This window comes from Harpia harpyja, chromosome 11 (assembly GCF_026419915.1).
Source record: "Harpia harpyja isolate bHarHar1 chromosome 11, bHarHar1 primary haplotype, whole genome shotgun sequence".
In the NCBI taxonomy this organism is placed as follows: Eukaryota; Metazoa; Chordata; class Aves; order Accipitriformes; family Accipitridae; genus Harpia; species Harpia harpyja.
The window spans coordinates 46328902-46348629 of NC_068950.1; the positions used below are offsets into that span (position 1 = coordinate 46328902).

The 19728-nt window shown below is 38.9% G+C and overlaps 2 protein-coding genes and 2 non-coding genes across 9 annotated transcripts in view; all 4 read left to right on the forward strand.

Annotated features, from left to right (window-relative positions):
• The first annotated feature begins 264 nt into the window (after window positions 1–264).
• On the forward strand, window positions 265–13602 carry RABGGTB (Rab geranylgeranyltransferase subunit beta). 4 transcript variants are annotated; one of them, XM_052801130.1, is made up of 9 exons: window positions 265–365; window positions 1005–1112; window positions 2151–2348; window positions 4778–4883; window positions 6376–6428; window positions 6548–6658; window positions 8655–8780; window positions 9577–9726; window positions 12622–13602. In XM_052801130.1, exons 1-9 carry the CDS (start codon window positions 363–365, stop codon window positions 12760–12762), a joined length of 996 nt encoding a protein of 331 aa, XP_052657090.1. In that variant the 5' UTR covers window positions 265–362; the 3' UTR covers window positions 12763–13602. The 4 variants fall into 4 exon arrangements, with proteins under 4 accessions (XP_052657090.1, XP_052657092.1, XP_052657089.1 ...); XM_052801132.1 differs by lacking the exon at window positions 265–365 and adding an exon at window positions 757–892; XM_052801129.1 differs by lacking the exon at window positions 265–365 and having other exon boundaries at window positions 877–1112.
• Window positions 1209–1291, forward strand: LOC128148656 (small nucleolar RNA SNORD45). The gene has a single exon (XR_008237349.1). It is a non-coding gene; the product is annotated as a small nucleolar RNA SNORD45 (small nucleolar RNA).
• On the forward strand, window positions 3330–3414 carry LOC128148658 (small nucleolar RNA SNORD45). The gene has a single exon (XR_008237351.1). It is a non-coding gene; the product is annotated as a small nucleolar RNA SNORD45 (small nucleolar RNA).
• Window positions 13603–15992: 2390 nt separating the features above from the next.
• The window catches only part of MSH4 (mutS homolog 4), a 35109-nt gene continuing 31373 nt past the window's right edge, over window positions 15993–19728 (forward strand). Inside the window, exons 1-2 of one of the 3 annotated variants that reach the window (XM_052800594.1) lie at window positions 15993–16548; window positions 18869–19033. In XM_052800594.1, coding sequence (XP_052656554.1) covers window positions 16146–16548; window positions 18869–19033 — 568 coding nt within the window. In that variant the 5' untranslated portion in view covers window positions 15993–16145. Of the gene's footprint in view, window positions 16640–18868; window positions 19034–19728 lie in introns of all 3 variants that reach the window. The other 2 variants (XM_052800592.1, XM_052800593.1) reach the window with 2 other exon arrangements.

Consider the following 19728-nt stretch of genomic DNA (forward strand, 5'->3'; position numbering starts at 1 on the left):
CTCGCACAAGGCTGGCGCGCGGCCCCTCCCCCCGGCCCGCTGCGGGCTCCCGGGCGCCACGGCCTCGGGGGCGGCCGCCGCCCGCCCGCGCCCAGCCTCGGGAGAGGCGCAAGGACGGAACGACCCGCCCCAGGGGGGTCGCGGCTCCTCGGCGCCTGCCCCGCTGCCCGCCACGGGAGCGACCCGCCGCCCTCCCGGGAGACGGCGGTGGGCGGCCGAGGCTCCTCGCGCGCTGCGGTGCTGCCGGGGCGGCAGAGTCCGGCCGGCGGCGCGCGGACAGCTATAGCGAGGTCCTGCCGGGAGCCGCCTCTTGCTCCGCCCCGCAGGAGGACGCTCCGCCCCTTCCGGTGCAGGCGGCGAAGATGGTAGGTATGGGTAGCCGCGCCGCTGAGGGGGCCCGGCCCGGCGGGTCGGCAGAGCCCGCGCCTCCGTCTTCGGGGCGGCGCGCAGGTTTCCAGCCCGCGCAGCGGGCCGGGAGGCCGGCCTGGGCTAGTGGCTGTGGCGGCCCCAGTGGTGACGCTGCCGGTGCTCGCCACTCGGGTCCCGGCGGAGACCCGGGAGCCCGCCTGCCGCCGGGGCCGGGCCTGGCGATGGCGACGGCGGGACGGCGAGCGCCCGGCGAGGTGGCGCTGGGCGGCAGCCCCGCTCTGTGGGGCCCGGGGATTCGCCTGCGGCCGGGGCTGTGACGGCGAGGGGCGCGGCGTCCTCGGCGCGCGCGGTGCAGGGCTCCTGCCTCCGGTTGTTCGGTTGACGGCTGGCGAAGGGCTGCTCTGTCTCAGCTTTATTTAGCGAAAGGTTTCGCTCGCAGCCTGTCCCTGGGAAGGATTTAGCCAGGCCGCGAAGTGGCGATGTGAGGCGCGCCGTCAGCCCCGTGCTCAAAGCAGACAAAGAGGTGTCTGTTTCCAGACAGTTCCTGCTGCTAGTGGTGGTGACTAAATGATACCTCGGTACTAAAACCTCTTGAGCTGGCAATGCAACTGACGTTTTGTTGGTACTTTTTACAGGGGACACCGCAAAAGGATGTTACAATAAAACCCGATGCCCCAAGCACGTTGCTTTCGGAGAAGCATGCGGACTATATAGCTTCGTATGGAACAAAGAAAGATGATTATGTATGTATGATTTGTTTCGGTACAGCTCGGAGTTGAGGGTTAGGTGCACGCTCACAAGCTAATTGTTTCTGGCCCTGCAGCTCAGTGTGTAAAAGAGGTCTGTGATGAGTCTTGGCATGTATTGCCTGAGTATAAATTTGAAGATAATCACTTTAGCTCTAGAATCACTCTGAGACCTGAGGAATTAACTACTCGTTGCTTCTTCATCCAGTAGAATGCGCGAGGAGTATAGCTGCGTTTACATGTTGCCCTTTTGATGGGACAACATATGGAATCTCACCCCAGCACTTCTTCATGCTTACTAGGTTTGATGAACACTTTAACTAGCATCAGTTTTATAGTCACAGGTCATCAGATGTAGCCCACAACAGTAGGATTCCAGTTCCAGCAGGTGAAAAAATGTCAGTAACTGCTTATGCCTGAACAAAAGTTGCAGTTACCTTTACCGTCCACGGAAGAACTCTAGGCACTGTTGCTTATGATTGTTGTTCTTGTGCTTAAAAAGTACCGCATGTAGAAAATAATGTTTATGGGTAGTGTAGGTGATGTAATCGGTGTAAGAGAATTCAATATGAAATTTCACTTCTTAGTGCAGCTTTGGATTGTGGCAGTTTTGGCACTTGGAAGTAAGTTTCATTAAATGTTAGACTTGTTATTTTTGAGACTAGTTGGGGTGGTAATTGGAGTGGTGGTTTGGATGCCAGGATGATAACTGACAATCTGAAGTGAATTGGTGCCTAACTACTTGTATGTGTTTAATTTGACATGGAGCTTGATACTTTGAACTAGAAGATAGAGGGGAGGAAGGGAATGTAGTATGTGTAGATATATACATGTGTATGTGCCTGTATGTATGCATGTGTATATACATACATGCATGATGTACAGAGTAGTTGAGTGGCTGATACATAGTAAGTTGTTAATGGGATGGAAGATGGTTGACATATTACAAACTGTAAATGTTAACTAATGTATTTTCATTGCTCTGTATTGATGATGTGCTTATCTGATTAAGAACTAAAATGATGCACTACTTAGGAATACTGTATGTCGGAGTATTTGAGGATGAGTGGTGTTTACTGGGGGCTGACAGCAATGGATCTCATGGGGCAGCTGCACCGAATGAACAAAGAAGAAATTCTGGCATTCATCAAATCATGTCAACATGAATGTGGTGGAATAAGTGCCAGCATAGGTCATGATCCTCATCTTCTCTATACCCTCAGTGCTGTCCAGGTAAATGTAACAGGGTAATTTTAGAAAAAAACATTTGTAATTAATGATTTTGATGATTGCAGATTTATGAGCCAGGTACTGTTGGATCACGATAGCAAAAACTATTTCAGTACCTTATTAAAAAAAAAAAAAATCTAATGGACAAAACTTTAGGATTTAGCTGTAGCGTTTCCTAAAAAATTGTCAGATTTGGGAATGTGCTTTTAATGATGATTTAATGATGACTGCATTCTTGATACGTTTTGTAACAGTCTTGAAATACTTCTCAGCTACAGGTTTTACTGGAGTTTTTTGTAGATAATTTTGGATTTTATAAATTCTTAGTGTACATTGAGGTGAAAGATATGTATGACCACAATAAGAGTAAAGTTTTGGATTTTATTTTTTAATGTATATATTACGATTGCTATATATTATAACATATTAATAAATAACTATGTAATATTTACATAAACTATATATAATATGTATAATTATGTGTAGTGTATTTAGACTTTAGTACTGTACAAAAGAAACATTGTAGTACTTGGTTCTTGTGTTCCTCAAATCTGCTTTTTTGTGTATAACTTAAAAATTATACTAGTCTGTTAAGCATTTATTTATTTATTTGGTGTGTACTCTTCCCCTGAGAAAAAGTAATTCTCAATCTTATTTTTTCACCATAACTATCTACATTATAGATTTAATTTCTCACTATGTCTTGTGTCTTTCTTTTTTCTCTTGGGTTTTGTTTTTTTTTTTTTTCCTCCTCCCTCTCATGTAAACTATCGTGGTAAAAAAAAAATACCGAAAAGGCTCAAATGCTTCTGAACAATTGCTTGATTGCTTGCATAATGTATCTCTAGTCTAATCTTATGGAAGAAATATTTAAATGGTGTTACAAATAAATAAGATAGCATTCTGTTTTAGGAAGAAAGTGTGTTGGATTTAAGGTGTTGGATTTGAAACCCTTAGGTAGGACAGGAGAACACTGTTTTGTTGGGTCAGTGATGAATGTTGGCATGTATTATCTGCTCTAAAGTTGATATTTATCACCACTTTAGCTCTAGAATTACTCTGAGAAACAGGAAACTAAAGTTTCTTTAGGCTATGGCGTTTGAGCTTTTCCAAACTGTCCAGTCGAACTCCTTTCACAAGTTCTAATCCAGTATAAGGAGAAAGGGGTACAATTAAAGGTTGTTTACTTTTACATATGAGAGATATTAATTCTTAAATAAATACTTGAGGTATTTTCGTGTTAACTGAATGCAGCTCTAGACGTGCGAAGCTGAAAAGTGTTAGCAAGTGCTGATGTAAAATATTTGTGGTAAACTTAACCAGTATGTCTTAATGAGCATGCATATTCTTAGTGGACAAACACCGTTTAGTCCTGTCTACGTATCCAGAATGCATAAAGGGTCATGTCACATCTTCCTTTGATCACAATTAATAGTAATTTGTTCAGATTTACCTTTTAAGGAGCATGCTATGATTATATATTTTCTGTTGGAGTTGTACGTTCTTTTTTGCATTTCTGTAAGACTTAAGTTTTATCTAACAAGTGAAAGATTCCAGCTAACTCTAGATGTTCAAAGTCATAGTTGTTGGTATTTTTCAGGATCGGCACTATACTATTGCTTGGTTTCAACTGCTCTATTATGCTACTTATAATAAATTCTTAATTACTCTCTTTACAGATTATGCAAGTTATGAGTAAAAACACGAAGCCAACTGGGGCTTGGAAACAGTACTGTTGTTTTTACATGACATTGTGTCATATGGGTTTACTGGTTCAAATCAGTGCTCGCTTGGAAAACTTTGTATTCCCTACTATGACCTTTATTTTTCTTCCAGAATACATTAACTGTATAGTTTGTGTCTAATGATATTGTTCATACTTTTTCTTAATTTATTGCAATTTGGTTCTTTTAATTATATTTAAAAATGGAATGTAAATAAAAATCTTGTAATTCGAAACTAATCATTGCTGACAGGCTTGGACTGTTAAGTGGTATTAGTAACTAGCTGCTTAACTTATACTTGCACATATCCCAGTAGCAGCAGTGCACAAACTGCAAATTTGTAAGTCTAGGATGTCATTATCCCATTACAAAATTAACCGTACTCAAATCTCTGTTCTACATAATACTAACATAGAAACAAATAAACCTGATAATGCTTTTGAAAGGAGAGCTGGAAGTTGGAAAGTAACAAAGCGTGAAAGAAAGTTCAGCTTGAATTGCCTATATTTTCATTTGAGAATTTCTTAAAGTTTTTAGACAGATAGATGAACTGCAGTGAACAAAATTTTGTTTTAATAAGTCTTACCAAATAGTATTCACAGTAAATTAAATGAAGTCTTTTATAAATCCAAGATTTCTTTTTTTTAAAGAAATAAATTTTTAAAATTTTTGCACCTCTCTGATTGTTACTGTGTCTTTTTTTTCCAGATTCTTATCTTATATGATAGTCTTCATGTTGTTGATGTAAATAAAATTGTTGAATATATACAGAACTTGCAAAAAGAAGATGGATCATTTGCTGGAGACAAATGGGGTAATTTTTAGATCTTTAAAATTTAGTGACTAGGTTGACATGTGTAAGTCTGTGAACTTAAGTTTCCTTGGATGGTCTTTTTGCTTATGTATTGTATGTGAACACTTTTATTTTCTGAGTTATGAAAAAGGAGGTTTTGTGAAGGACAGAGTTGCGTTTCATTCCTTTCATAAATATTCTAAACTTCAGTTCCATTCTTGTATTAAAAATAAATTGTTCAGCTTTTAAAGAAGAAAACTTTCGGGCATTTGTAACTTGGCAGTACTTTGATATACTAGATATGCTATTCCATAAGGAATGTTTTATGCTTGCTATTTAATGGCAGTTAGTTACGATCTTTATCCATGTTGGCTGTGAAAGGATCTTTCACTATGTGGGAGTGAGAAAAACTGGTTTTGTACTCATGAACATCTGTTAATACCGATTTTGTTTCTGCACGTAAATTATTTATGAACAAAGATGGTATTTTTAAGCTGTAGCATAAATATTTAGTCACTCTAAAAATACGTATCCCCATGGAACACTTAAATTTTAATAAAATGTATTGCATATCACTCATGTTGTTGTTCTGGTAAAATTCAGCAATCAAGATCATGGCAGTGTATGTATGCTACTGTAAAGGTAGCTGTTATGCTGTGTGTTAAAATGGTTCATAGTTTGCTGCATCCTTTTTGTTAAAGTATTGAAACAAATGTACTGAATGCACAATGGATTTATGTTATTTCTGAAAGGCAGTTGGAGTGCAACTGAAGGAGTGTGATACCTGATGTAGTACAGAACAGCACGTTTGTTTTATATGTTTCAGTTCGTGGATTTCTTAAGAAGAAAAGTCTCGCATCAGTTTGACCAAAAAATTGAATGCTTGAGGCTGGGTTCAATTTTAAATTTTGACTTCAAGTATTAATTGCTCACAGTTTGTGCTAGGAGGGTTGCATTGGTATGGATTATATTGGTATGCTGAGCAATCATTCTGCTATAGGTGTAGCATTTTTGGTTTAACTTCCAGGTATACGTATGCAAAAGAAAACTTGCAACTTTCATCAGTCTTATGGCTTCTTCTTCTGACCAGATTTAAGGCAGATCAAGAGTTGTGTCTTGAGTATTTTTGAGTCCACTGCTCTGCAATTATCTAGTAGAGCACTACAGATAAACTCTAAAATTATAGTTATTTGTAAATTACCACCAGTTGAATTGATTTGGATATATATCTGACTATACACCACCTGAAAATGAGTTGTTAGCTTTTATGTGCAGTAAACATACAGATGTCTTGAGTTGTAATGTACACTTTCTGAATTACTGAGGAAATAATTCATGGGCTGGAAAAGGAAACAGTATGGGGGCAGGTTTTGGCTGATTTTTGTTGTTCAGTGTAAAACCTAGCATTTTAACATTTTGTTCCATATTTTCAGTGGTGATTTAAATGCATTTTTTTGTTATTGTTGTTAATAAAAATACTCTTTACTTCATTCCCTATCCTCCCATGTTCTAGGAGAAATAGATACAAGGTTCTCCTTCTGTGCCGTGGCAACTCTTGCGCTTCTGGTAAGTCCTAAATCATTACTTGCACAAGTACAGAATCTTCTCTTTGGTACTGCTGAAGTTTCTGTAGTTAATGAGCTTGGTAGAACATAAAGTGCATTAGTTGCTTTTCTGACTTGCAGGGAAAGCTGGATGCTATTGATGTGGGGAGAGCAGTAGAATTCGTTTTGTCCTGTATGAACTTTGATGGAGGATTTGGTTGTAGACCAGGTTCCGAATCACATGCAGGACAGGTGAGTTTTTCTTCATATGGAGATGTTTCAAATTAGCAAGCATCACATACTGCCTATAAATGTTTCTTTACAACATGTATCAGTGATGTCAATTGATAACACCTTTCTTGTTTCCCAAATGCCTGATTCTGATACCTTAGTTAAAATAAATGAACAAATAGGTAGATAAATCTGAGAAGATGAGTAGAGACTTGGGAGGTTATAGTCTGGGCAAAAAAAAAAAAAAGATCATAAAGGAACAAGTTTTAGGACTGTGTTTCAGTCTTCACATAGTGATGTTGGAATAGTTAGCACGAGGATTTTTAGAGAATTTGAAATGGGTATTAATGGAGACATTGGACAAGATCTATCACTGTGTCTGCCACAAATCATAATGAAACATAAAGGCCAGTTGTATAATATGTTTGATATTTATCAACTGATGAACTCAAAAATGAGACGTGAACCTTCTCAAGGGGAGGCTTGCTCAACTTTTTGAGGAAAGTCACTTTTAAGATGATGGCTAACTCAGGCGTGGGAACATTTATCATGTTTTGTTACAGGCACTAAAGAGTTTTGCTAGTGACAGTGAGTTCTGAAAAATGCTCAGTAAAATCTAGCTGAGAAGAGAATGCAGTAGTATAACTGGAACAAATTAAGGGATCTCTCAAGGAAGAGAATCTCAATGGCTCTTTCCGGCAGAAAATTTACGTTAAAAACTACCTTTCCTATTTTATTTTTTTTTGTCATGGAAGGGATTATTGCACTTAAGCTGAATTTATGAATAGAAATCAACTTTTAATAAAATATTTTAATGCTGTTGCTATCACCCGTTTATATTGCGTAATTATGGTGAGCAATGCCATATCCAGGATTCACCTCAGCGCATAAAAATACTAGAGGTATTTTGTTGAGAAGTGTTGGGTTCCCCCGCCCTTCTTTTTTTAAATGGGGGGGGAACTTTAGCCTGGTACATGTACCTTATCTTATGAATTTTATCTACAGTAGCATTGCCCATATGGTCTAAACAGCTGGACCATGTTCTGCTGTTCAAGGAAGTCAGATTAAGTAGCTGAACCCACTCTGCAGCTGGCATTTCCTTGGGAGTATTAGATCTGTTGTGCATATTCACATACTCATTAAAATGCTGTAAAGGGCAACTCCTTTGCCTGCACAGTAGTTCAAAAGTTTTCTGGGAATATCACATTTATTTTGCAATATTCTTGGATGGGCATATCCCTGTTGATGTGTGCTTTTGTTGGGTTTTTTTGTTGTCTTTTGGGGCCTGTGTTCTATTAGGAAAAGGCAATTATGAGCAGGCTTCAGTTGACATTGTGGTTTCTTGCAGTTTGTGCTTGGCTGCTTTCTTAGTGACTGCATGAAATGTGACCAGAGTGTGCTGTTGCACTGTAAATGTTGTTTCCCAGGAAAAAATAAACAGGGATTAGTCAATGCACATACACTACATGGCACATTGAAAGTAAGCCTGACATGACTAGATGTACATGGGTTTGACAGGATGGTTAATGATCAGGGTTAACCCGTTTCTGCTAGAGAATTCATTTGGTCTTTAGTTTGCTCTCCACAAGCCTTAGGGTAAGAGGCACATACAGGAACAAACCATAGGCTGGATGCAAAATTTTTGTAAAGGCCATATCCAACCTGCAGGAATCAGTTTGTGTACTCTGGCTTGAGAGTCTGTGTTTTTAAATTAAAACTGTATGGCTCTGATCTTTTAGCATCTTTTTCTAAACCTTGCATTAGTGTCATATATTAGTAAAATCTTACTGTTCTATAATTACATTGTGTAACTGGTACTTTTATACAAAAGCAACTGTAACAGTAATATACTTTTCTAGTAGAAAAGTAAAACTCATTGAAACTAAAAGTTGAAATGTGTGCTTATTTTGCATTGTGTTTGCATGACTGTATTCCTGCTTTGAGATTTTCCTGCATTTAGTCTGCTAAACTATACTTAGTTTTTAAATACACAAAAAATTTATGTCTGTAATTTTAGATCTATTGTTGCACAGGATTTCTGGCTATAACAGACCAGTTGCATCAAATAAATGTTGACTTGCTGGGTTGGTGGCTTTGTGAACGTCAGCTACCTTCTGGAGGTCTCAACGGACGACCAGAGAAGGTATTAGGTGGCTTCTTTTGCTTTTCAAACCTCAATAGAGATTATTTTTTCTAAAGCTGGAGTACTTCTGGAAAATGTCATGACTTCTATGAAATCTTTAGTAAACTTTTCAAAGAAGTCAGGCCTTCATTTTGATTCTTCATTTTGTCACTAGCAGTTGTCATGCAGTCCTTAGCTATGCTTAGTTTCAGTCTGCGGTTTTAGGAAAGTAAACATACTGAAGTATGTCTTGCTGACCACTTGAACTAGTATACTGTTAAATAAGGGCTTGAATATTTTCTGACATTGGGAATGAGCTCTTCTGTAGGATTTGTACAAAAATTACTGTTTTACTGGATGTAAATCCTGGGTGTAATAGTATTTCACATCACACTAGGAAATTGTGTAACCTAGAATAATCTCCACTGGCAAATAGATAATGAAGCAACAGATTTTAAAAAAAAAAAATGAAACTAGTTGATATGAAGTTCTTTGTACTTACTCCTGAAAAGGGTGCTGTGTTAGCCACTCTCACAGAAGGTGAAGGCTGTTTCAAAAATCACATTCTTGTGGTTTTGTTTCTTGAAGAAGGGGAGAGGTTTGAAAAAGAGACTTTCCCTTCCTGAAAAAGGGAAGTAATCTGAAGAGACTGCACCCAGGAACATTATTCTCTTTTACCCCAAAGAAACTCTTTAACTGTTGTTCCTCTGCAAGAGTATTATGGCAGCACACCTAGTAATTTGCAGAATCACCAATAAAATTGGCAACATCAAGTTTAAACCAAAATCAAATAATAATCTGTTTCTCTGCTTGCCAGTTACCTGATGTATGTTATTCATGGTGGGTGCTAGCATCTTTGAAGATGATTGGTAGGTTACATTGGATTGACAGAGAGAAACTGCGCTGCTTTATTTTGGCTTGCCAGGATGAGGAGACTGGAGGATTTGCTGACAGACCAGGAGATATGGTAAATAATCCTTTACTAAATAAAATATACTTAACTGAAAATTTCAACTGAAACTTGCAACTGAAAATGTAAGTTTTCTTGTTTGAGTGTAACTCAACTCGTGATCCAGGTGTGTTTTGCAGAGCCTGCGTTCTACTTTGAAGGAAAGAATAGGGTGGAGTTGCTTTCGAAGGCTTACTTGGGGAGCACATGTTTTATATTGCACTTGTACTAGAGTATCCCCCACTGAAGTCAGTTGCCATTTCTTACAAGTTGTGGTTTGGTTCCCATTACACATACCACACAAATTGTTTCTCACACGACCACTTGGAAGATCTCTGTAAAAATCCTGTGTTTGATGGTGGGTTTTGGGGGATGCGTCGGGTTTTGGGGGGCTTGTTTTGTTTTGTAAAATGATATGCAAGCTAGAGTCCAGTGCAGGTTAAGTAGTCTTCAACTATCTTGGTGGTTTTGCCTGATCTAAATGAGTTATAAGTTTTTATTAAGAATCCTTATATGCTAACTTTTGTTCTGTGCCAGCCCAGCCACTGAATAAATCCTCTCACTGGCATTTGTCTAGATGAGGGAGGAAGAAGCTTTTTTGATAACTTTATGAAGAGGTTGGTGGTATGGATTTTCTGCTTGGTTGAGAGAGCAGTTACGGTTTGGCTGGTCTGTTCTCTGGTTTCAAGCGGAAATAATTGAGATTGTCCAGGCAAAATGGCATATAAAGTTTGTATCTTTCAAGGGTGCTGGACAGATAAAATTAAAAGTATTATGAGACCTCAGTGCAATTCCTATAGAACACTTGGCTGCTTATTTGTCAACAGTCAGGGGGAATTCTTAGCTGTTTTTAGTGCAGCTGACCGTGTCTTCTTTCTCCACAAATGCATTAAAAACTGAAGTAGCTTTCCATTTCTTTGCAAGCTGATACTTTATTCCCACTTGAGGGAGGGGGGGAAATCTCTTTATTCTGGTCTGTCATTTGGAAACTGTTGTGGTGGTGTTAAAATGAGAAGGTTTTTGTATTTCTAAGGAGGTCACAGAAAGACTTTTTCCCCTTCCCAGAATTCTCCAAGAAAAACCTAACACTTAAAGTCTTAATGATTTTCTGGCTTTGAGATTAAACTTGAGCTATTGAACTATTTTTGTCTTGCTAGGAGAGCAACTTTGTAGAGCCTTTTCTCTATATCTAATGCAGGCACCCTTGGAAGAGTTTTTGCCTATTATGTTAGCAGTTATTTCATATTATTTTTACCTGCCATCCATTGCTGAAGTGGGCACTGCCATAGAAACATTGACCTCCACAGGTTTTTGCTTTTTTCCTGCAGAAACTCATTCCTAACAGACCCTGTTGTTTTGGGTTTGTTTTTCTTTTTTTTGAGGGGTGGGGGGGGGTGTGTTTCGTTTGTTTGTTTGGGTTTTTTTGCTTTTGGGTTTTTTTTGTGGGTTTGGGAGGGGTTTTTTGGTTTGGTGGTTTTGTTTGGTTTTTGCTTTTGGGGTCAGTGTCTGTTTCCCTCTCTCTCTCTCTCTCTCATCTGGGTTCTAGTCTTTGGATTTGACATTGTGATTGTATTTCAGGTTTTGAACACTTGACAATAAGACAGCTCTGTCATCTTTTTTTAAGTTCCAAGTAGCTAGTTCTCAAGAACTTAGTAGCTGTGCTTATTAGCTCTTAGTTGCAATTCAGCAGGTTTTTCCTTTTTTATTTGCTTTAAAGAAAATTGCAGAAGGGAGCAGACAACATAGCAGGAGATACATCTTCTAGGAATCTGGGTTTCCCTGAACATACGTACTGTTCATCAAGAGGTTGAATCTGTAATTTCATTTGCACACTTCCCATTGGGGACCATCTCCCCTTCTGGGCCTGTCTGTTTGTACAAGGAAATTCTGTCTTGCCATTCCTGAAGTGTACTGTTTATTATTATTATTTTGCTCTGTACTTGTTTATTTTACCTCTCCTCTAATGACCACACACTCATTCTGGGAAGGAGCAAGTAAACATATGTCTGAGCTTTGACCACACCTGTAATGTGGTTGCCAAACCATTGAGGAGCAAGACTTGCTATGCTAGTGTAGTTTGAACCTTCTAGGCTGTGATAAATGGTTGGAGATCCTGTACATGGCTATAACATGGTAATTCAGCTTAGTTTACTGCAGTATAGAACCCTTGTGGTAAGATCCAGAAGTTCCACTAATGCAAACAGGATCTACGTTGCACCAGACAGCACAGGTACTTTTGGATAGGATTTTGTAGAATGGCTAATTAACTGCACTGACAGGATGCTTATGTTATGAGACTTCATAGTCTATTGCAGTTATGTGATGATACATGGTTTTAGGAAAGGTTTGTATAGTGAAGGAATACTTGGATACCAAATAACTGCTCGTGTCTCTTCTGGGTTTTTTCTTCGTTGTATTTTTTCCTTTCAGTTTTCTTAGCACAGTAGGTTGCTACTCCTCTCTCAAGATTTTACAGCACAGGTCTGTATTCAGAGACAATTAAAGAGCATTATAATGTTGCTGAAGAGCAAATGGGGAATTTATGGAAGTGGTACTTGTAGATGATCAAATGTACTTTCAAAATTTTTATTATCTTTGCTTCTGCTACCCTGTGACGTTGCATGCTAATGGAGACACGTGAGTGCTTCCTGCCAAATTCAGAGTTGAAAATCATCGTAGCAGCAGACAATCGACAATGATCTCTGAGTAAATCATAGTATTGTAAACGCATGGTGTGGAAATCGTCTTGCCTGTCAACACATGTCAGCACAAATGAAAGTTTGTTCAGTTGCATTGTCTTCTCCAGCCATGGAGATTTGCAGTTCTCTTGCTAGCAAACAAAAGCTTCATTCCATACAAATGAAAAGCTGATTGACTTTTGGAAATGGACACAAACTTTCTTTCTTCTCCCAGGTGGATCCGTTTCACACCTTATTTGGAATTGCTGGATTATCTTTATTAGGAGAAGAACAAATTAAGGCCGTCAATCCTGTCTTCTGTATGCCAGAAGATGTCCTTCGAAGAATAAATGTACAGCCTGAGCTTGTGAGCTAAGACTCGTAGAGACAAAAGGTTGATATGCCCAGTTGCTTTGGTTTTACTGATTTAAGTAATCTCATCTCTGAAACTCTTAGCATATTCTCCGAGATGTGTTTACATTACAAAAGTAAAGCAATAGCTTTACCGTGGGCTTTGTCACTTTGTAAACTGTATCAGAACAGGCTTGCTCTAATAATCTGAGTGTAACATGTTCTTTGGTTGTATATAAGAGATATAGAAACATTTCTAATCTGTATCTAAATATATGGGCCTTTGCATTTTTTTTTTTTAAATACTCAAGTCAAAGCAATAGTGTGAATGCTTAATTTTGTATTCCTGTGATATCAATCATGCTAGCATCTGTCTTTACACAAGCGTGTTTTGATGGTGGATTACACAAAGCACTTTAAAGAATGTGAAAAAAAAAACCCAAACAAAAACCCTACTTAAGCCATGCACTTAATGCCACACACTTGTGTATTTAATTCTTCCTGTTTATGTTTGCCATCACTTTTATATATTGAGAAATGAGCTTTTTCTTCTGATAGTAATCGATCCCAGTGAAAACAAAAATTATGGTTCCATTAAGTATATAAATGTCTTCATTTATTGATGAGTCCCTTAGGCAAAATTTTGCTGATATTTGAAATAGAGCATATCTTGAGTATGTATAGTGACACTTGCTAACATTAAGCATTCTAGAGAAGGTCTCCATAGGACAGTAACTTGTAACTGAATATGAAGTTGATCCTAAATTTGTTGCTGGGTTGAAATCCTGCTTTCGTAGCTTTTAAGACAATAATTGCCAACACTTGATTATGGTGTAATTGAGAATAAAACTAGCCATGGAAAATACTTGTTCTCTGAAGGATGAAGTCCTCTTTGTCTTCACAGAAGCCCTAAAATTGCCTCTTAATTTACATTCCACACACCCTGGCTAAGACTGAATGGTATTTCAGTTGAAATATACAGTAAAAGGTAATCGTGAAGAGGAGGAAATCTTTGACTGTACTTATGCTTAAGGAAGGTCTAAAGTTGTTTCAAACACAGTTTTAAAAGGTAGCTGGTTAGTTTTACCCAGCCTGTTCGTGTTAGTAGGGTGTAAGCTAGAACTGGACAAAGTAACTTTTTGGTAGACCTTTACTTGTAGAGAATTTCGAAGAGAGAATGTGTCTTTGAATGCTCAAGTATTTCTAATGAATTTTTTAAGCCTTCCCTACAGGCTTTCAGATAAGGTAAAAACCTTACTCTCTTTAGCTGTCCACTTGCCTGATGAATTCTTTGGTCAAAGCCTGGAATTAATTTTTTTCAAGGTTTGGAAAAAAGTTACAGTAGGCTTTGTGTTGAGTGCGAGGGAATGAGAGCACTGATCAGGTTTTATCTAACTGTAAAGTTTAACAGAAAATTTAAAAATAAGTTTTTCTCATTCCAGGTTACCTTTGCAAGTGCCACTTCTTTTCATCTAAGGAAACACTGTTCAGTACATAGGAATTTGCTGTTTTTTCCATGTTGTGTAGACAAAATAGAATCCTCTTCAGAATTTCTAGTCTAGTATAGACTGAGACACCCTGGGAATTAATATGTGGGTAATACTGCATGACAGTGTAGAACATTTCACTGTAGGTTGAAATCCTATTAATATTATTGGAGTTTTTCTGTGAAGAAGGTCTGGTCAACTTCATTTCCTAAGTCAGCTGTGATTTGTAAAGGTCTTGTAAGATTATAGGTTAAAAAAGGGGTGAGTATGTGCACAAACTAAAAACTTCTTGAGAATATTCTTCTATTCTTTGCATCAGCTTTTTAAAATACTGTATTTGTAGAAAGAGAGTCATCACAATTTTTCTTACGCAAACAAAATCACAATTTCTGTTAAATGTACTGTGAAAAAAACTAGTTGCTCAGTGTGTCTATGTTAAGACTTAGTCATTTTGGTGGAGAATACATTGTTACCGTCTACCTCTGTTTTGTTAGAAGTACTGATAAGAATTTTTTTCTTAGCTTATGTGGTTAGAAACTTTGCAGTAATTAATCTGCTGTTCTCAGTCTTCAGTTACAGGTCCTTTATTAAAGGCTTTCAGAAATTTGTACTTTCATAATTTTTTTTCCCATGGAAATCTTTATATGGTAAAATCCCGACATTATCTTAGTACTTGATCTTAAGTACTGTTGTGTAGCCAATGTTCCCAGCAATAAATTTTGCAAGAAGCTGTATGAGAATTTGCAAAAGAATAATGAATAATTCAGGTACATAAAGTTGTGTGTCTGTAGGTATGTTTTTTAAAAGAAAATCTGTGTGTGTGTGTGTGTGGGCGTGTGAAATCAACAGCCCTTCTATTACCTTCTAAGAACACAGTCGAGTCCAGAGGTATGGGTTTTATTCCAAAGATACTGCCTTTCAGTTTTGTTGAGACAGCCTGGTAGGCGAATTCAGCCTTTTGAACTGTGACCATAAGAAAGGAAGGTGGAAGGTGGACATTCCTTTTGTTTCTGCTTTTCTTGCCATACACTTAAATTTGTGTCAGAAGAGGAGAGAAGGCCTAACACCAGCTTCAGGAGTCTGAATGCATATGGAAAGCTCAACATAGGACTTGAAATTCAGGACAACGGCAGTAACTGGAATCGGTACCTGCTGTCTTCCATCTTTTGCTCTGCAGTGAAACTGAAGTTTCTGATGCTCGAATTTTTAAAGCTGTCTGGCTGATGGTGCTCAGTGCTGAGAGAGCACGTGCCTGTTCTGAGCTAGGAGGCTGGGGGCAATGCCAATGCCTTTCGGGTGTCAGCTGACAAGCTCCAACTGTTAGAATTTCTCTTGTGAAGCTGAATAGCCATCAACACTACAACTGTCCTCAAAGAGTTGTGGCCTAGTAAAAGCTGGCTTTGGTTTGGAGTGTTTTTTGTTAATGCAGAGGTATTAAATTCCAGAGTCAAAACGTCTAGTCAAAATGTTAATTGAAACAGTTTTAGTGGTGTATATTACATGCTAGTATACAAAGCAGCGTTACAGTGTTCTAAAACATGCATAGAAGGACATATATTGAAGACAGTTCTAGATGAAAACAAGCTTTATGGTTTTTATTGGGATCTTTTGGTATCTAAACTCTTGAGCAGGGGGAAAACCTTTCTGAAGCTCCTGCTGAAACAGGAACATCCTGTTGAAGAATGAGTGTGGCACAAAATACGTTTGAATGCTTTAGTCCTGTTAAAGAGTATAGCAGATCCTTTCTTTGCGTTCCTGCATCGCCCTTCTATTGTCCGTCATTGCACATTTATAATGGAACGTGTTGCATGCTCAGCAACTCTCTTTACTGTTGTATCACGTACAGCTGTCCCAGTAACTGCCGCTTTCCAATTTGTTTTCCTTGACCGCAGAACCCCATCTCGGCACGGGGGAAGCGGAGATGCGGCCCTCTGCCACCGGCCCGGCGGCGGGCGGGAGCGAGCGGAGCGGCGTCCACCGCGCCCCCCTCCGCCTCGGGAGGCGGCCGCTCGGTCGCGGAGTGGGTGGGAGGCTTGTGCGCATGCGCGGGAGGGCCGCGTTTGCCGCCATTTTGAGAGGAGGCGGTGCTGGCGGTTGTGGGTGCGCCTCAGGCAGTGCCCGCGCTGGGGGAGACGGCGATGCTGAAGCAGGGCAGCATGGTGGGCGCCTGCAGGCGGGCGGCCGCCTCAGAGTCCTATACGGGCCGCGGCTCTTCCACGTCGGGGTTGGGCGGGCGAGCGGAGCAGGCACCCCGCTATACCTTTGGGCTGCTGCAGACGCCGCGCAGCACGGCGGACAGCACCGGCGACTTTTCCAGCGGTGGGGTGAGGCCGGGTAGCTCCAGCGGGGAAGGCCTCGCTCCCAGCCGGGTTGCCAAGGGTAGCAGGGTGAAGCCATCGGTTCCCGGAAGAGGAGGTGGGGTGCGACGTTGCCATCTCCGCCCGGTTTATCCCTTTCTTTTATCCTGCTGCCCTCTTTGCTTGGGTCGGGCTTCGAAAGAGCTGTTACAAGCGGTACTTGTACTGAGAAGGGGGCAGCAGCATCTCTTCGTCCTAGCGACCTCTTTTTTTTTTTTTTTTTTTTTGTTCAGCCCATCGGAACAATAGTAGTCGTTCCTTGCACTTCCTTAAATAAATTTTTATTATTTTCTTTATGTAATCTTTATAAATGTCAGTATCTGAGTTCCCTGCTGGGGCCAATAAACTGGTTTGAATTGCAACACAGTATTTGCTTTACTAGCGACCTGAACCACGTTCAGTTGGTTATGGATTTTCGTTTTGTGTTTGGTGTTTTGGTTGGTTAGTTTTGAGGGTTTTTTTCTTTCGGTTTGGTTTGGGGTTTTTGCCCTGGCCTTTGAAATAGTTTTAAGTGCTGTTATGCTTGATGTGCTCTAAGAATGTCGGGAGCCTATAATGCAACACTGCTATTTGCCATCCTTTACATAAAACTGCTGTTAACGCCAGTCTCCTGGCTCCCCCCTGAGGACGAGACCCCTCAACAACTCCTGCCTACTGAACATGTGTGCATCAACCAGTTCATAAGACTTGGTCCTACTATCAAAGTCTGTATCTTTGCAGGCAGAAAAAAAATGGTTCAAATTGTATTTTTTCCAGTGGAAAAACTATAAAAAGAATTGGAAATTCTTTTAACACTTGCTGAAGTGCATTCTGAAGTACATACATCTCCATTATGCATAAATTGGCAAGAAAGTAACATGGTTTTGGGTAATGTGTATGATCAGTCATGAATCATTAAAAAAACCCGAACAAACAAACAAAACTTAGAATGCTAATTTGAGTAGGGCATAACTTAAATGTTGGTTTTAAAAAATACCTGTAGATGATTTGGTTCATCTGGTCTTTCAGATTATGTTTTTCCCCATGTTATGCCAGATTCAGTACACTCTAAGATAATAGCAAAGTCTTGTCTGCCAAACTTCTGAGTGAACTTATGCCAAAATCTAAGCAAATGCTATTTTTAAAAATCATTTACATGCATTGCAATGCTGATTTGTCCACTCTTTTTAAAAAAATTAGTCTGAACTAATACTTTTTTTTAGCTGTCACAGTTTTGTAAGATTCAAACAGACAAACAAACAAAAAAACCAAACCAAACCAAAAAAACCCAGTACTGTAAATATTTTTGTACCAACATGAGAAAATGTCATGCAGTTAATGGGTCATCTGAGAGCAATACTGAAGTATTTTGTCTTGTAGATCAGTTTTTAGTGTAATAGAAGGAACAGAAACATTTGGGTTTGTATGTCTCTTAATACCTGGAATTTTGTAAGTTTTAAGTGGAAAAACTCTTTAATTCATTTTTTATCTTAAGAAGCAATTATCCAAGCTAGATTAAGGATGTGATGTTGCTTTTAGTCATCTCAAGAGAACTGGAAATAAGTAAAATACTTTAAGTTATCGAAACTACAGAATGATCTGAGAAAAAGAGATTTTGCAGGACTTAAAAAGGTAGATTAATCTTAAGATAGACGTGTAAAAGAAACTGCAGATAACAAAGACGTCCCAGCTTATTGCATGATTTCTGAGAGTTGAACTCCATAAATTCAAAGTGAGATCATTCTCAAATGGAGGAATTTTTGAGCATGGTTCTTTGTTTTCTCTTACTGTGCTTTTTTAAAAAAGAATGCTCAGCTTTAAAAAAAAGAAAAATTGTCATAAACGTGTGCAGTTTCAGATACGGATTTTAAAACTGATGAGCAAATGCGAGATAGAGCTGACTTACAGCATTCTTTCATAAATCTACAATTCATTAGAATATGAAATTATGCATTGTAAAGTGACTTCTCTTGCATTATTTCAGTCCAACAATGTAAACAAAGATTTTTACTGGCACTGCAAGTAGTGTCATTGTGGAAAATAACCATATTGATACAAGCTTGTTTTCAAAACAGACTGATTTTTATTTCATTTTATACTTTGGAGAGCTTTTATAGAATGATATTAAAGGTTATTGCTTTAATTGCTATCTCTATTTCCAGTAAGAAAAACAAAGTTTTCTAAGCTATATATTTATATATTGCTTTCTGACTAAGAAATGATTCAAATTTTTTTTTTTTTCAGTTAAATGATACACAGTTTAAGGTGTCTGTTTTCAAAAGTTAATTTTTTTCCCCCCTCCCCTCAGAATCATATTTTGGGGACAAAAGTTCTTATGTAGAAAATGCTAGCACATTGAATCTCACGAGTTCTTCTTCTGTGCGAGGCCTGAATAGCACATATATAGGAAAAACGCCCCTCTCTTCTGGTAGATCTGTTTGCAGAAGCCATACCCCTCTTATGGGATATTCAGGTAAGATTAATAGCTCTTAAAGGAAATAGCCCCACTTCCATTTCTAACATTAATTTATTAAACATACTTTATTTTTTAATGTGATACAGTAAGATACTGAAATATTATTCAAAACACAAAACATAATCTGTTTTGTACTACAAAGGATGTCTGCCAATGCAAGATGCACCCATAGGGGAAAATACTACTTTAGATATTGAATTGATGTTTTGGTATTGCAACCTCTTGTCACTTACTTGGCATTCGTGTAAATTATCAGTGAAGTTAGAATTCAGACTTTTTTCAGATTGTCCAAAACTGAATTATTTTTGTGGACATGTTGGTTTGTGTGGTGACTGAACTGGAGAGCCCAAATTTATGCATATTTCTAATCAGCGTTTCTTTTTAGGTTTGTAATGCATTGTACATCACACATCATGATGTCATTCTCAGGTTTCTTGGTGCAAGTTTTATGCATTTTATGTTGGTATCTTCAGAGGAAGAGAACACTTGCATAGTAGCTCATTGGGTGTACATTTTGCAGTGCTTCTTACGAACAAAGTTGTGTTACAGGGTAATGATGCCTTGTGCCATGTTACGTGTATCTGTGTGCTCTGGTAGTGCAGAAGTAATGGGATTCAAAGTTCTTTCACAGTCTGACTAATCATTATCAGTTCAGTCTTTAGTGTTCTTGAAGTTATTTACTGGTAATTCTC

Bases quoted from the DNA above. Each gene is read 5' to 3' on its own strand.
- RABGGTB (XM_052801129.1), top strand. From the start codon at position 972: ATGCAACTGACGTTTTGTTGGTACTTTTTACAGGGGACACCGCAAAAG. The intron at 1,113-2,150 runs GTATGTATGATT...TGCACTACTTAG, and splicing joins GAACAAAGAAAGATGATTAT to GAATACTGTATGTCGGAGTA. The intron at 2,349-4,777 runs GTAAATGTAACA...TTTTTTTTCCAG, and splicing joins ATACCCTCAGTGCTGTCCAG to ATTCTTATCTTATATGATAG.